At 41.8% G+C, this 17895-nt stretch overlaps 2 protein-coding genes across 5 annotated transcripts in view; one reads left to right on the forward strand and one right to left on the reverse strand.

The window, feature by feature from the left end:
- LOC105397942 (leucine-rich repeat and calponin homology domain-containing protein) overlaps positions 1 to 17895 on the forward strand; it is a 38459-nt gene that overhangs the window by 15857 nt on the left and 4707 nt on the right. For 2 of the 4 annotated variants that reach the window (XM_038120825.2, XM_038120823.2), the window contains exons 2-10: positions 773 to 917; positions 9681 to 9913; positions 12400 to 12536; positions 13429 to 13678; positions 14113 to 14236; positions 15129 to 15203; positions 15516 to 16173; positions 16508 to 16660; positions 17442 to 17519. In XM_038120825.2, the coding sequence (XP_037976753.2) occupies positions 773 to 917; positions 9681 to 9913; positions 12400 to 12536; positions 13429 to 13678; positions 14113 to 14236; positions 15129 to 15203; positions 15516 to 16173; positions 16508 to 16660; positions 17442 to 17519 (1853 nt within the window). The remainder of the gene's footprint in view (positions 1 to 772; positions 918 to 9680; positions 9914 to 12399; positions 12537 to 13428; positions 13679 to 14112; positions 14237 to 15128; positions 15204 to 15515; positions 16174 to 16507; positions 16661 to 17441; positions 17520 to 17895) is intronic. The other 2 variants (XM_038120826.2, XM_038120824.2) reach the window with 1 other exon arrangement.
- Positions 957 to 2433, reverse strand: LOC125489933. Its single transcript, XM_048627542.1, has 2 exons — positions 2176 to 2433; positions 957 to 1631 (listed from the first exon to the last, which is right to left on the reverse strand). The coding sequence occupies exons 1-2, from the start codon at positions 2354 to 2356 to the stop codon at positions 1117 to 1119; spliced, it is 696 nt and encodes a 231-aa protein (XP_048483499.1). The 5' UTR covers positions 2357 to 2433; the 3' UTR covers positions 957 to 1116.

Consider the following 17895-nt stretch of genomic DNA (forward strand, 5'->3'; position numbering starts at 1 on the left):
ACAAAGATTATGCACGCAGTAATACTAGTCAAACGCTTATGCAATTTGTGAAATACTTTAATAATCATAATCCTACGCTACAAAGTCTACAAACATACCTATGTACCTAGTTAGTACTAGTACCGGCCGTTATAGATCACTGCAGGACATGTATTGTGCCTCCTAAGCGAGGTGTGTAGCCGTAATCTCGACGCTTGGCAGGCGTGCTGGAAATATCACAGAACACAAACATTTAAGATCTAAGACCCGAGATAAATATGTTTTTTAACATTTTCTTAAAACAAATCTGGTCGGGATTTTAACCGGCGTTGTCGACTTTTAAATTTTGGACATATAGTGTTAGGTAATACTTAGTTACCGTTGAAGGTATTCATTGTTGAGATTGTAATATTTTAAACTCCTATCAATTATAAATTCACTGCTCTGGAGAAAGATAACAACATTCCACTCATCGACAGAAATGAATATAGTTGATACCAAACCGTAGGTGGTCTCATTATAATATGCAACATAATACAATAACTTTTCCTGCGAGTATCGCTTCCCAACGTTTTCCAGATAGGGCTGTTTTTCCTCATCCCAGTTTTCCTGATTCAGTGATCACCTCTTGTAAGGTGTGTGTTGACAAATGATTAAAAACACAATAATGCTGTAAATATTTTAGAGGATAGAGGACATATGTCTTAGTCTGTCTCGATGTCGACGCCCATCGCGGGGCCCACTTGCTAAGCCAAATATAATACAGTGCTAACAGTAGCTATGCTTGTTTCAGACCTGTCAAAGAACCAGTTGTCGGAGCTGCCGGACGAGGTGACGGGCTACATGTTCCTGGAGAAGCTGCTGCTCGCGCAGAACCTCCTCCGCAGCGTGCCCGAGGCCGTCGGCGGCCTGCAGTCGCTCACCTATCTAGACCTCAGGTAAATACCATTTATGTCAGGGGTCAGGCAGGAGAAAGAGTGATGTTAGTTCTTAGTGGTAAAGTCATTTATTTTACAAAACTAAACAAATTCAAATCACAACAGCTTCTTCTTATTAATTAACAAAAACTTAAATTACACTTAGGCCCTTATATACTAAAAACAAATGGTAATGTTGGTAACGTTGGAATGCACTAAACTATAATATCTTATGATGTCGTATCGCGTTGGTGTTGGCGGTCTGCAGCACCTGCATGAGCTCCATCTTGACGTGCAGGCGGCGCTCGTCGGGCACGCTGCGCAGGTGCGGCAGCAGCGACAGCAGGAACAGCCGGTCGCTCTCCGCCTCCTCGCTCTTGCCCAGCACGTCCACGCTCGCGAACGTGAACTGCTCCGCGTCCACCTTGCTCACTTTAGCAGGAGTCGCCTGCTCCGCCGCCGCCTCGCCGTCCGAGTACGTCATGTCGTCGTACTGCACGTACTGGCTCTCGTCGTCCGAGTTGCTCGTCTTCAGCTTGAGGGTCTTCTTCCAGCGCATCTTGGGCCGCGCGTCTTCCTCCGACTCGCTGCTGTTGGCCGCGGGCGGCGCGTCGTCTCTCAGCAGGAACTGCAGTCTCTTCATGTAAATGTACGGTCGTTTGGTTCGGTTCGGGTTGGCTATGTACTTTTGAAAGCAGTCCCTGATGCTCTTCCATTTCTTCTGCAGTTGTAATTCTGTAAGAGATGATAAGGTGTTGTAATAATTAGACATGTGTGTGTGCATGTATCAGCGAACAGTTTGCGTTGATACTGTCAAAGAACACGCGCGCTGCCGCGTCATCGCCCGCGCGCGCCGCGCTGACTGCGTGCTATTGTAAATATACCTAAACTCTATCGAATCGTTATCTTATTCTCCTTTATCTACAATTTAATCAAATAAAATATCGGCTTTATCATCGAGACAATGCATGGCGATGCACAAAACCACAGAATAATAACTAGTAACTAAGAAAACGCTTTTTTTACAAACATAAAGAAGTATCAAGCTCGAGAAATGTTGTAATTTCGCTCTTATGACGCAAGAGATAAGTTACAATGAGAGCGTGTTCATATTCCATAGGGGCTGCTCGCTGCGTCATTGTGTGAGTGTGTGTGTAACCGTCGCTTCTTTAGGGCGTGTGTACACAAAACTTAAAATCACTCGCGGTGCATTATACAACAGCAGCGTAAAGTCAATCAAACAACATTATAATGTGTAACAAAAACAAAAGATAACTACCTAACTCGCGCATTTCGCTCTTGCTCAAGCTGCCATTGTTCTGACTGAGCTCCTTGACGATCTCCTGCCAGAGTTTCTGGCGCGTGTGCTTCAGCCGGTACTCGGCGCAGTCGTGGTCCCAGATGCCGGGCCGCTTCTTCACCTCGTCGATGAGCCGCTCGGGGTCGTATTCAAACTGCATAGTGACGGGTGTAGATAGGATGGAGTGTGCGTCGCGTGCGGCGTGGCGGTTGGCGGGCGACTGGCGCGCGGCGGGCCGCGGCGGGGGACCGGCGCGGTTGGGAGCAAGATGGCGGCCGGGCCGCGGCGCTCTATCGAGCGCTGCGGTCGAAGGGACGCGCGGGCGGCCGGCGGCTGTGTGCGGTTTTATTTTGTTCGGTGTGCGGTTGGCTCGCTGCGAGACTCGCGGGTCGTGTCGGCGAAGCGTCGGCCGATCGCTCCAATGTTTTTGTGTATCCCAAACAAAAAATAATTACGTCTATGGCACTGTCAAAAGCATTTGTTTATAGAAAATTATGATGTTTTAACAGAAAGAGTCTCGTTACAAAGTTTTTGGTTTCATTCTTATACTGAGGATTGAATTAATACCTATTTTCTTCATCTCAATCACATTCATGTCCTGTGTCCGGTACCCAATATTACCCATGTAAGGGAAATAAATTATTTTTCTAAAATGAACTCTTTCTATCCGTGTAAAAATAAACGGACTAAAATATATATTTTCCTTTTATTGTTATGCGTCGGCGTCGGCTGCGTATAAAATTGAATAGCTTTGGCCCATTTCGAGCACAGCTAATAGAATGTGTGCATTTATGAGGTGTTAGTGATGGCTGGTTAAACTTGGATACGGATTTAAATAGCTCTTAGAGAGCTTTGTGTTCCATTGTTCCGTCTAGACTCGAGGTCTAGTATATCATTAGGTAGGTATTTAAAGGATTCGATATTTTCCACACCTACTTAATACCTTTTTTCTTTTATGTAACTTTAGTTGTTAACAGTTAAAGTTCGAAGCTCAATAAATATCCCTAAGGTTGGATAGGTCCTTGCCATTGCCACCGATTTTCTATTAAACTAGATAGTTACACTATTTATAACTCAAAATGGATAGGAAGGTAGCTAAGAACCAGGAGAAGGAAATAGGATACGCGAATTTTTATCCCGCATCTCCCACGGGAAGTTTTAAGGCGAAGCGGAGGTCGCGGGCAACAGATACTAATTTATAGTTACGTGTTAGTCGGTAATCAATCGGATCGGCCTTATTGCCTATAAAGTTGTTAGTTCACCGAGAACTTGAGATCAATATCAATTACAGTCATCAATCAAAAGCAAATGAATCACTGATCAAAGATTTGGGTCAGCAAAAAATAATTTAGCTATCGACATATTCATCTTATGGAACTTCAATTAATAACATGCTAATCGAAGTACGGCAGGACAGAAGTCAAACTTGCTTAAAATTTAAATACTAAACTTGGCGATTGGCTTAGTTGCGAAACCTATCAGACTTTATTAGCTATACCAACCTCATGACATTTGACCCTAGTGAAGTTCGTGTAAAAAGTGGAATGAGGTAAACAATGGCGCTATTTTTCGCCAAACTAGCCCTTACGACGTTGGCACAAGAACTAGTGGATGCCAGTTGGGTGGGAGGTGAACGACCGGCTATGTCACGGCCGTGTGTGAATGTTGTTAGTCCCACACGTGTGTGATAGTGAGCGGCTAATAGAGCAGAAACATGCGCTTTTACCTTTGATCGGTGGGGTGTGAAAGAGATAAAAAGCGAAACAGTTGTACAGTTGTATTGTATGACTTACTGTGTTGTACTATTTTGATGTGTAGTCAGCAAAATAGATACTAACTAACTGAAAGGTGATACACGAGACCAAACAAGTACGATAGGTACGTCATGTCTGACAATTTTGGGTTAAGTGCGTTGAGGTTTAAATCCTATTTCTGAAGAATATAATGTAGGTATATGCACCCATTCGCAGAGGTACCGAAGAATGTATGTGTAATGTAAAAAAAGTTTCTCGTAACTGACACTTACTAGGCATTAATTTAAGATGCTTTTGTATAAATTTCCTTATGAAATAGATTTCCCCCCAAAAGTTATGTTGGTGATCTAGTTTTGCGAGCATTATCGCCATTGCATCACGTATGGTAATTAATTATGATTATCTTACACCAAGATAATAGCTTACATAATATACACAAATTCACACGCTCATTTAAAGTTTGTTTACATTAAAATTTTACAAACAAACAAAGCATATACAGGAGTCAACGATAGCAGTTAGCAGCATTGCATAGCATCAACAGAATAAAGTAAACAAATCTCTGTCTGTTATCAGATGGCCTATTGGCAACTGGAAACGATGAAACATTTAGAAAATAATGAGTTAATATATGTATCTGATCAAGTAAATTTGGATGATTCATCATCACATAATATCTATATGTATAGCTTGGAATATTAATCGGTTCATTTTTTTTAATAGAGGTACATATTTGTTACAATAATTATACGAGTATTTACATATCCACTACAACATTTCCTCCATGTATATAAGTGTCATTGTGTAATTAAATTATAAGTAATTATAGACAGATCTTGGGCTTTAAAACTTCTCAAATCAAAATGTCGACAGACGGCAATTTAATATGAAACAACACTTTCCCAGCACAAACGACCGAGTCGAGTGGGTGGTTTATCTTATCCGTTTTCCACCATTTTGACTTCCAATTTCGAATCGTCTGCCCACACGCAGTATAAGCCTTTCAGATGCTTTTGATACCGGTAAAAGCTCGTTCTGTTTACATGTTGGGTGGTGAATTATACATAAACATATAGGTACATCATTATTATGTTGCTATTGTTGTTGTAGTTCTATGGAACTAATGGCACCCAAGAGGTGCAGAGGATCTCCACTAATGTCCGCCACTTCTGCATTTCTTTGGATGGACTTATGCAGTAAACTGTTCCCCAAACCAGATACCAAGATATTTTATTCGTGTACACGCCAGAAAAGTCGATTTCGAAATAATGAAAGCTTCTAACACCGTACGGCGAAGTTATCTTGAAAGTGCAAGGGAACACGTGAACTGTTTACTTTGGCCAAATAATGAAGAAACTGCTGGCTCACTAGAGTTTCTCGCTAAATGGAAAGCAAACAACCAGTTTTGTTCCTGATTGTACTCATTAACACGCAGCCTTCGTCTCTGGCCCTTCGTAATTTCTGAAATTAGTGCAATTAGCTACGGAACGAAGGAGGCCAAAAAAGTTCGGGTCTCAAACTCTCCTTTCATGAAGATCATACTTAATCCTCGTATCATAACAGTTTGAGTAATGATACAGGCATGACACAACCTCGAGGCAATAAACGACCCATGAAGATCCACATCGCTTAACTTCCTTTTAAGCCGGCACCTCCAGCATTTCACCACGCTGCTTTCCCTATAATAGCTGTTTAGTGCAGCAGTTTTAGCACCAACATGGTTCCATTTTCGAAAGCCCATGTCAGTTCACGCTCCGCGCATGCGCGTCATGGGTTGCGGCGGCGCGCCCGACCGTGGCCCGACCAAATCCGAAAAAAGTATACAACAGTCGAGATCCAACCAGAGATAACTCTTTTACGACTATTTCAGCGCGTGCGCTTGCTTTGAACACTGCTTGTATAACAAAATTAATATGTTTTATAATGAATGACTCTCGCTGTCGCTGACATTATTAAGTAAGATAATGGCGACACACGTGGAATGTGGTAACACTGGTAACCAATTTGCATGTGAATTGCCAAAAACGCCGAGCTAATTGCCACCGTTTGGCCACCGTGCTTTCAATTTCGTTGTCTTACTTTTCATTTCATTGTTACATATTTCCATCGATAATATAATCATATGAGTGGAATAGCTTTATTCGTGTGTTTCTTGAGTTTAGTTAGGTTATCACTATCACACGGTTATCATGACGGCAAGGGCAGCAGCAGCGGCTATATGCAACAACTATGAGACGAGTCATCAAGATCATTACAGGATCTCATACAAACCAATACTATTACTTTACTGGACTCAACCCAACGACTAATTGAGTTTCTATTCCCGAATGTATAGAACGGAACATTTTGTTCCTACACAGCAATTATGTTTCCAATCATCCTAACTAAAGATACGTCCACAGCACACATGTGTTTGTTCGACCCCACCCTCCTTTTAATAGGGATGGAAATGGATCGATTGAGAACTGACCTTGAATCGCTCTTGCGAATAGCTTTAATTTGCACTAGGCCATGAGGGGCACCTCTGGCAGGCAACCTATTAAAGGCCGTGTGCACATTGCTATAAAATAAATAGAAAAAAAGTTTTTTTATTTAATTTATATACATATTTGTATTATATTTTTGAAATCCTGAAAAGTAATTAAAACCAGGCATATGATAGCCTTTACTTAGCATTATGTTTTCACCTTATCAGAACCTTCCTATATCTGAACGAATATTGTCAATTTGATGTACTTTCCGCCTTCACAGAATGAGGTAAAAAAAATAGATCGGTCATATTTATATCATGTCCTAGACTGGTTTAATTAAAAATTTTGCTTTGATTGCTTCTAAAATTCACACACAATGTATGAACAATTAGGTAAATTATCGCACCGGTTTGTTTACGTTCTGCTTGTGATCATCCATCGCAATTAACCAAGTAATGGGATTGTTGACTCTGACTTCAACAATACAACAAGTGAAAGTAACCATTGCTGTAGTTGCGGTTATGTTTAAGATCCTTATGAAATTACTGTCACGATTTCAAATATAAATAAGCGCTAAATCTAAATTGACTTCAATAAATTTATGGTCTTACTAAAACGGGTTTAAGAAGTATAAAATATACCTAAGTACAGGACCATACTAGAACAGATGTGTAAATGTCCTTTCTTTTCAACAATTATCTAAACCTGTAACTGAAGACTGCTCAAAATATGAATTCCGAGAGGAATTCCAATAGCACTCAGCTACGGCACAAATCGTCCATTTTCCCCAAGTTACTCCATAACTCCAGGCTGTTACTGTTGTGTGAAGTGCCCTTTACAACTGGCGGAGTCCCCCTGTCCTTCCCGTCGACCCTTGCCATGTGACGACGACGACTAATGGCTGTTATCGTTCCGCACACTCATTTTATGACCTGTTTTTCTAGGCTATGCGGTTTTCGATGTATGGTAGCCTGAGGAATTTGTTTATTGCTTTCGTTTTTTATGTATGGGAAGCGGTTTGAAGATCTAGATTCATGATGTTTGGATGAAATGCCTCATTCAATTAAGTATTCACCGTAGTAAGTTTCATAATATTTTATTTTACAACAACAGTAGGTATTCATAATTATATTCAGCCTGAAGGCATTTCTACATAATAAGATTATGTTATAGAACAAGTGGTTTCCCAGCCCTAAAAATAAACGGTAAAAATTTGATATACTCCCTGTCAAAAAATTAGGGGAGTGCGGATGCCGGCTATTGCCGACCCCTAATCTTAATCATAATATGTATAACATAACCGACATATTTACACTTACTGCGCTCGCAACACACGGCTCGTGTTTCTATAATTTCTATTTTTATACAGGGCTCCAACATACCTAAGTATTACACTTTTAAAAATTGTCTTTTCTTTTAAGAGTTGACTCTCATTATTCTGATCAACTTTTACACTATGAATCTTGGAATTCCGTGAAAAAATACTGTAAAGCGCTAAATATGTAAATCGAAATTCAGCTGCTCTACACCTATTTATTACTGATGCATAAAACAAGAAAGAAGCGATACCCAGACAGGCAATTATTCCAGTTTTACGAGTATAGCCTGAAATGTATTCATCTCGGATCCATTGTTGTATTTACATAATACCGATGTATCAGAAAGCCCATTCAATAAAGTAGAATAATGTTATGTATGAGTTTTCGCTGCCGCTCCATCGGAGAATGAAAAAGTAAGGATGTTATAGAATAGTCGATAAATAAAACATTACCTGTACTCTGTTTCCCTATGAATCCCAAAATAAGTAAGTTATAGACCTAAATTATGCCCATAACATCAGCATTATCTATGTGATTCCTAAGATCCTAAGCTAAGATAACTTTACAGTCCATACAAATAACTTCATTAAAAAACCTACATTCTAACTACCTATTCTGTACCTATTTTGCACATCGCTACCTCATGCATGACAAGCATTCATAAATGTAGGATCCTCAACTCAGGAGTACACTTATAGGATATTCATAGTCTTGTAAAACATGATCTTATTCATACCTGCTTAGTATTTCCATTCCATTTATGTCATGTACTTGACTATCGTTTTTTTCCCGCGCTCTTGGCATTGCTGAGCCTTAGTTCAAGATGCACGAGCGTTTACTTTCCGTCATTGAGAGTAGCTCAAGCCACTGACGGTCACAGGCCCTATATGGTATTCGATAACGGATCTGCCGGTCGAGCATTCGCTATTGAGAAATGAGATGCCGTCTTCACTTGTCAACCGTCAGCGTGGTATGTGAGCTTTCCATAGAATAAATAGGTACATGTGTGACCTTCTTGGCTCATGAATATTTCTCCTTACATTTAATCCAAAACTCATCAGGTATTCATGGTCCAATAAAAACGGCGACCACTCAACTCAACACCTCTGAAAGTCCATCAATTTTCTTCCCTCCGTGCGACGAACTTTAGATCTATTATTGATGCCGCGCGCCGCCGCCGTACCGTCGCTGAATTGTACAGTTTGTAGGCACGTCGAACCGTCTAGACGGGTCTCGTCTTATTATCTTGAGGCAAAAAGTGAACTAAGCGAGCCCACTCTGCCAGGCACGTACCCTCTATTTACCGAGCCGCTGCGCTGAGCCAACAAAAACTGTAATCTACGCATCTTGGGTCCACTATCTCGAATGTGAGCAACTGAGCAATCCGGTCGCTAGAAAATCTACGATTTCATGTCGCCTTTATCATACACGAATGGCTACATTGGATACAGTTTCCTCGTTTACTGGCACTGATCATAAACTGTACCAATTATCTGTGCTCTATAGTGCTCCAGATCAGCTAATACAAACATGTATATGAGAGCTGATATTTAATTTCGTTCCACCGCATTATTATGAGGAAGTCAGCTTCCACCAGAGCCGTTGGTTAGCGTAATGTTTACGCGCCAGTTCTTAGCTCCAGTTTACCAAAATACTTGGTATTAGCTGAACCGAAAGATTTATGTTGCCCGCCTCCAACTAACGGTTACGTAAAATAACATTTACTTAACCATGTGTTTAATCAATGTTTATGTTTACGTTTCCGTGCGTTGGCTTCCTTCCTCGTATTATCTTAGTTGAGGCTTATAATAATGAGCCACTTCCACTCGACTCTTTAATTGCCCTTAAATCTGTTTTTCACATCATATATGGAATGTTATCATCAAAACTGGATTACACAAGCATCTTGAAGCTAACATGTTTATCACCTTTGACCACAGCTACAACCAGCTAACAGAGCTGCCGCGTGAGATATGCCAGATGCCGCTGCAAGTCCTCCTGCTCCCGCACAACCAGCTGACGAGCCTGCCGAAGGAGCTGGGCCGCATGGGCTCGCTGGCCGAGCTGGACGCGTCCAACAACCGCCTGCTGCAGGTGCCCATGACGCTCGGCGACTGCGCCTCCTTGAGGGCGCTCGACCTCAGCTACAACCAGCTCGGACTGTTGCCGCTACGTAAGTTTGTTGCTTTATGTATTCACATCGCATCATCACGACCCTTCACGTCCCCACTGCTGTGGCACGGGTCACCTTCCAATGAAGGAAGGGATTTATGTATTATGGATTCAGAGTTAAGAAAAAAATATATTTTAAAACTGTGGCAGACCCTTACGGATGTGTTCGTTAAAGGTGTTTTGTGTAGAATGTGAAGCGAAGCAACAGAGGTGTGCTAGGATCGTGCTAAAAGCATGTTATCTGTTTCCGCGTAGCAGTAAATTAAAATCACCGGTAGGAAACGATTAAGGCTATCAGAATACTGCTAATGGAGTTAATTCATTTCAACATGGTTTCTAAGTTCCTTTAGTAATGGTATCGGAGACGAAAAACCCATAAAAGTAACAAGATATAACTTTAATAGCTTCATACTGGACCGGGTCAGCTTTGTATGAACGGTTAATGGCAAATCAATAGTCGTAAAGTTACGCATTGTTTATCGTTGCCGATATAAAAGCGGTCTGCGAATAAACAGTCTGCAATCATTATTACCTATACGGTTTATAGTTCTCGACGTTAACTAAAAGGACTTATTAAGTTCCTGATATTTTTATTACAGCTGTTGCTATTAAGTTGAAGTAGTAGATGCGATGGTGATTCATCACCTTCGCAACTCATTCTGATCACAATACTGCACAAGCGTCTTTTCAAACTGCATGGTTATTTCCCGTGGGCACTCTTCCAGCTATATGGCACTGGAAGACAACCTGGGTGGTAAATAACTTCGATGTGAGCAAAGACACCATTATCACCACGACAACTGAGGCGGCCGTCGATATACGAAACAGGCTAGCGCATAGGATCGGGGACATGGTTAGAACTAGGGTACGTACGATGGCATCAGTCCTAGTAAACGGCTTTAGAGAACATGTCGGATGCCAACGCCTGATAATTGACGAGGCCCTGATGAACCATTTCGGGGCAATCGTAATTGCCGCCCGCCTGTCCCGTGCCAGTGATATTGCTCTAATCGGAGACATCAACCAGCTACCGTACATAGACAGAGAGAACCTATTCGAACTAAGGTACAGTCGCCCAACACTGGTAGCAAACATCACCCAGGAGCTGTTGTGCTCATACAGAAACCCCATGGATGTTGCATACGCCCTAAGAGAAGTATACTCAGGCATATACGCAGCCACTGCGCGTATCCAATCCCTGCAGCTGAAAAGGTTTACAGACGCAGCAATTCCAAAATCCCAAACCAACACTCTATTCCTGACGCATACACAGGAAGAAAAAGAGACCCTGACCAGCCAAGGGTTTGGAGAAGGAACGGGATCACGCGTCTTAACCATACACGAAGCACAGGGATTGACGTACGAATCTGTCATTATCATAAAAACAAAGGATAAAATAAAGTTGCACGATAGCATACCTCACGCAGTAGTGGCGCTGTCGAGGCACACCTCCGCCTGCACCTACTATGCGGATGACACCGAGGACGCTATCGGCAACCTCGCTAAAACGGCAATAACAGCACCGAAGAAACGGATCCTCGAGTACAACCTAAAGATGGCAATAAAAAATCGGGACAAAGAGGTCGTTGCCCAGCAATCAAGGCTTTTGGCAACGCAAAATGGAGCGGAATAGGAGAATTTTGATTTTAATTTTATATTGACGGCCAAACAGTATTGCATGTATTTTATAGTTTTGTTATGTATAGTATATAGCATGTATTGTATAGTTTTGATATGTAGGTATTGTATAGTATATCATGAATTAATATTATCTGTATAAGAACTAACCAATAAAATTAAGATAGTTTTAAGAACACTGTCACACATTAACACCAGGCAAAACAACAGCGATGACAAAAGGAGTGTGTGGCCACTGACAGGCGTCTGTTAAGTTCTCTGAAGACGGCTGACACTGGCCCTACCCTTCAAATGTTTGTTGCCATTATAATTGTAAGTGTGACTGTGTGAAACAAAGAAAAAAAAAAGAAAAAAAAAAAAAAAAAAAACAAGAAATGCACAACTGGGGGTTTTTAGTCGGTTAAAGGCCGACACTACCTGGGTCCCCTTCCCAGGTGTCTGTGTAGATTTTCCTCCAGGAGTGCAAAAAAAAATAATATATTAATAATATATAGGTATATATATATATATAAAAGATAAAATATATATATTATAAGCTTTCACATTGAGTAGTGAGTAGTTAAAAGATGAAGATAAAAAACAACCAAACTCTCATAATATATTGATCTCTCAAAAAGGCACGGACATAAAGTCTGTGGAGTGATAATAAAATCTTAAAAAAAAAAAAAAAAAAAAGCTATATGGCACTCCTCTACTCAAAGGTTGACTGTCGTATGTAAACTTTGTCCTAAATCTAACATTCAAAGCCATCTAAGTATGGATAAGATGTGACCTTCGAGCTGCAGTAAACTCAAAAGCTTCATGGTTACCAGCTTCAAACACCACTAACAGTCTCCTATACCCTTCCAGAGATCACGTACCTCCGGCTGGAGTACCTGGACATCAGCTGCAACTGCATCTCGTCCCTCCCTCATGAGCTGCGCAACATGAGCACGCTGGTCACACTGCGGCTAGAGAACAACCCCCTCGTCTCACCCCCCACCACTGTGAGTAGCATGGATTGAGACTAAGATAAAAATAACAAACATATTAATTTCACACAGTGACTACAACTAGAAATAAGGAAATAATAGGATACAAAACAAATAATAAGATATGAGGTTGAGGAGGCACCAGCTCAGCATGTGTAGTCTTAGGATGATGCTTCATTCAGGATAAAAAACTTGTGCACCTACGATCTGTTTTTTGTAAATAATATACTGACCACTACGCCACCTGGTGTTGCCATGTACGAACGAAGTAATTACTATTGTTATACCTACTTTCTAATGCTCCGTTTTTATAGTTTTAAGAAAATTTCTGTTTTCAAAGACACGAAAACTGTTACCACTTAAATTGGTTTCTGTTAACATCACCATTCCAAGAATACTTAGTTTAATTGGAAACATGGATTCAAAGAAACATTTCCATTGACTTTTCTACATTTTAGAACTCATTTGAAAGTGACTTTCTCTAGTATTTAGTAGCATCATGCAGTAAATTATAGTTCTTAGACATTTTAGTTTGAGCTAACAATCATATTTCTGAGAATTAGTTAGAACAAAGCAAATTGGCTTTTATAATCGATGAGGCAATTACGTGCCGGCAAAGTCATTGTCATGGTATCATTTTATATTAATAGCTGTTAAATCACAGCTACTATTCTTGTTAGGCATTTAAGTAAGCTATTTTATGGCTTATATTAATCTAGTTTTTTCTATATTTTCTTTGCCCATATTTCCTAATGCGTACTTGTAATACATTGAATGCAATATCTTACCCAAAATGTTGGATACTACTACTAGTGTGTCACTTTGTCGCCACTTATTAAATTACGAGTACAACACAAAAACCCGTAAATAGCCACAATTTAAAGATAAACCAACTCCTCACTTCCAGGTGTGCCTAAAAGGGCGCGTGCACATATTCCGGTACCTGGAGAACCTGGCCAACAAGGACAGCCAGCCGCGGCGCGCGGACGACGCCCGGCGCGCCACCAAGCACAACTCCTTCCTACACAACACTGCGCAGGGGAATACACAGATCACGTCCGGCAACGCGACCATAGACTGTCTGCGGCACCGGCAGCGGCACGCCGTGGATAGTGGTTATAGCACTGATGGGCCGGATAAGAGGTGGTCGAATGATGGTGAGTTATTTGTGAATAAATTGTTTAAAGCTTATGCTAGGTGTTTGGGATGTTATCACGTATACGCGAGCGGTTTAAGAATGGTCTACTTAATTGTATTTTATTGGCATGCAGGTTATGCGTATGAAATAATAGGCAAATATACATATCTATAACATAGCCTATACAGCGACTAACATAAGCACTCACGTCTATTGCAGTGTGTAGTGCATTGCCGCTCTAGCTATTAGCCGGTAGAAGGAGACCGCGGAGCTGGTCATTATTGCCGCTCTAGCTATTAGCCGGTAGAAGGAGACCGCGGAGCTGGTCATTACTAGTCCTTAAAATAACGAGAATGTAAATACCACCCAAAAAGGATTCTTCCTATGCTTGTCCATCTTAAAATCTTACTAGCCCTTAGTTACCCACTGACTTATCATGTCTGATATCTGCAGGAGCAGGCGAGGCGGGCGGCGGGTCGGGGCGCTCCACGCCCAGCACGCCGTCCACGCTGTCGCCCGGCGCCGCGCTGTCCCGCGCGCACTCGCTCTCCGGCGACACCCCGCTCGCGCCACCGTCGTATGTAGCTTCTACTAGCCATAGAGTAAATAATACTAATGCCCGCCGTATCGCACAGCCCGCTCCAGCCGCTGGTGTCGTGGGCGCGGTCTTATAGGGCGTAGGAATCGCCTTCCACTGCTGGACACAATATGAGCCTAAATAAGCGATATTGCAATCGCGGGCGATAGCGATGAGTCGATGAGGAATTGGTATTTTACTGCGCACCCTGTTGCTGCTGCCCGCCAACTCATAATTCTAGATCTATTCTCTACTCGTTCACGGTCGACGTTAATGTTATGTAATTAGGATAGACCTAGATAAGCTTTGGGCTCTATGATTGAATAGGGCGCAGGAACGCTGAAATCGGATGGGCTAAACTACATACCTACCTACGTTAATCAGTAAATTCGTCAAGTTTATAACTTTGAAACAAGATGCAGATATTGTAAAAAAATGGGGATGGAGATTGTAGAAATATTTAACGAGTATGCATAGGATTCAACTTACATAGATAGTTTCACATTTAGATGTAGCTAAGCTGGAATGAGTAACGTTTTAGTTACATTTATTATCTTAAAGGTTTATTGATTTACTTATTAATTTAACTTGTTTTCTTTTGCCGTGGCCAATACAGAGGTAATGAACCATCTGCCTGACTCAACTATCACCACCATGGGTCATCAGTCCTCTTTTCACTAGTTGCATTTGTGCTACAGTATTCCTTTTTTACTTATTTTTTACTTATTTACTGAACGAAAAAGTTGATATATGATCACAGTGCGAATTAAATATGGTTGATTCCTCTTGAATTATAAAATTTTATCAATCACATTCATATGCCAACTTTTTGTCGTTCATTTATAATTATTTTTATTTGTTTTGTACTGACCCCCTCGTTTATCCCTTTCAGCCACCGTATATCACCCGAAGGAATTATGTCGAATGGCGATGAAAAGAGTAAATTAAACCATCAGCAAACCTACAGGTATACGTCATTCATTCTGCACCGTCTTACATGCGCATTGCACATAGATTTACCTAAATGTTTACTTAGGTAAGTGACACTTTCCCGCATGGTTAACAACAGCATTCATGAAAGTATAATTATTTTACTGTTCTTATGCTCCATGCGCGAAAGTGTCAACACTGTTGATAACACCTGGGCTTCGATGGGTAAAGATCCAAACAGATTCGAGAGATCTCATCTACCACCAAGAAATCAGCCAGATGTTACCAATCCGCTTCTTACAACACCCTCCACAATACAGCCACTAACCGAACTCCTCACCATCCACAGACAATACAAAGAAGCCCTAAGACAGCAGCGCCAGCAGGACGTGTACCGGCCGCGCCCCGACCAGCCCTCGCCCGAGCTGGACCCGTCGCCGCGCGGCTCGCCCGTGCATCTCCACACGTCGCAGTCTTCCCCGCACTCGCCCGTCAACGGATACACCCACACCTCCCCCAGCCTCTACAGCAGAACAGTGTCCTCCAATAGCAGTATTAACTCGTCTCCCAACGCGTCGCAAGTGCCAAACTCCCCCCTCCTCCACTCCACGCCGCGGCGGACCCAGTCGCAAAACGGAAACATAGACGACATGCATAACAAGAGACCCGTGCAAAAGGTCGTGCCTTCAAGAAGCGTTAAGTACTCTAGTCCGAATGGTAATGGCGATTACGCAGGTCTGAATGGACAAGCCAATTCCGATCCAATTTATATAAAGCCGACGTCGCCGACTAAATCGCCAACGAATACGCTGACGTACAATGGCATGGGAGGAAAGCAGAATGGGGATAGTGCTAAGTTGACGACGACTGTGTCGTATATGAAAGGAGGTCCGAAGCCCAAGATGAGCTGGAATAAAGATGTGGCGGCGGACAAGCTCAGCTTCACAATGAAGAGGGAGTTCGATAAACAGAAGGAAGAGGATGATTTGCTGCAGCAGTTACGAACGGTAAGTTGATCTTTTCGAATAAATTGTCGGAATAAATAAAATTTTACCCTTTTTTCCTTAAATTTTGTTCTCATTAGATAGAAAGTATAGCAAACACTGAAGAGTCGAGAAGGCCTCCGCACAATCCTACTTTTAATATTAGAAACGCGAAAGTATGTGAGTGCCTATAATGCCATTTTTTTATTTTGCCTTTTATTGAGACTGGATTAACACAAAGCATAATATCTACCCTGGAATTCCCACAGCTGTGACCTTTAACTAATGCGAAGCGGAGCCCTATTCTAGTCTTTAAATCAATATATTTATTAATAAATAACCCATCTCTATACTCCAGATAATCGAGACGCGCCTGAAGATGCAGCTGCCCGAGTGCCTCGCGCCGGTGCTGGCGGACGGCGTGGTGCTGTGCCACCTCGCCAACCACGTGCGGCCGCGCGCCGTCGCCTCCGTGCACGTGCCCTCGCCCGCGCAGGTAAATCCACACCATGTGAGTAGACGGGATATGGGATGGTGGAAGGTTGATTTGTGTTCTGAGTTTAAACATTTACGTGAGTAGCCTAGTCAGAGGCCTTCGGGCAGCTTGAAAACATCTGACAGTCGGGTTGCCCACTTACCCGACAACTCTCTCAGCACAAGCTTGCATGTGTTGGGGTTGGTAAACTAGGCCTAAACCCTTCCTTCATTGGAAGGAGACCCGTGCCCCAGCAGTGGGGACGTAATGGGTCGTGATGTGAGTAGCTTTGTATGTTCAGTTTATGAAGGTGTCTTTCGACATGATCTGTATTTAATTTTCTGTTTCTGGTTTTAATTGACCACTGATAGTTAAGACATCTCGAGCTTTCTAGAGTAAAGAACTCCCCGTCATAAACGCTCGACGGACCCTGGGCTGTTGAGGCATATCTGACTGGCTTATTCTTTCATCACAGTGAAACCCCCTGAGCCCCCCCCCCTTTCGGCTTAGTATACCACTACTGCAACAGCATGTATAGCTTTTATATTTGACACTGAAACTGCTTGGTTCTATTGAAATTTCATTAGCGTTTGATCGTTGACCATGCGTTGTAATTTTTTATGCTGCACCAAAAAAATGTGACCACTGGGAAGCTCAACCCAATACATCAAAAAAAGAATTTTCAAAATCGGTCCATAAACGGCGGAGTAATCGGTGAACATACATAAAAAAGATCCCGACGAATTGAGAACCTTCTCCTTTTTTTGAAGTCGGTTAAAAATATGTAGATGATGTAAATGTGGTATTTTGTTCACAGCCTAAACTGACAATGGCGAGGTGCAGACGCAACGTGGACAACTTCCTAGAAGCTTGCAGAAGGATTGGCGTCGAAGAGGTGAGGATTGTTTCTTGTTTGTTTTTATTTGGATTAGTTGCTGTGTGGATTTCTCTGATAACCTCATATAATTAATTATTGAATGCCTAAATAAGTATAGGTAGACCGTGTTTGTGTGAGCTTTTGTTTTCTCTTATGGTCGACAATGCATGCTAAGTAAATATTTAATTAAAAACTAATAATTATGAATAAGTTGTGAGCCTCTATAGCTATTGAGCTGTTCCTATTTCGTAGACTATGTCTGATTGATGGAATACTTCTTTAACTAAAAGAGGCCCTAACTTGTTTTTAATTAATGGGGGTTAACCCTTTTAACACTAATTTATGTTATTGGATGCTGTTTTTGTGGGTGTCCCATAACGTTGCGTTTCGAGTG

Source organism: Plutella xylostella, chromosome 4, assembly GCF_932276165.1.
Source record: "Plutella xylostella chromosome 4, ilPluXylo3.1, whole genome shotgun sequence".
NCBI lineage: Eukaryota > Metazoa > Arthropoda > Insecta > Lepidoptera > Plutellidae > Plutella > Plutella xylostella.

Bases quoted from the DNA above. Each gene is read 5' to 3' on its own strand.
- LOC125489933 (XM_048627542.1), bottom strand. From the start codon at position 2,356: ATGCAGTTTGAATACGACCCCGAGCGGCTCATCGACGAGGTGAAGAAG. The intron at 1,632-2,175 runs GTAGTTATCTTT...CATCTCTTACAG, and splicing joins GAGCGAAATGCGCGAGTTAG to AATTACAACTGCAGAAGAAA.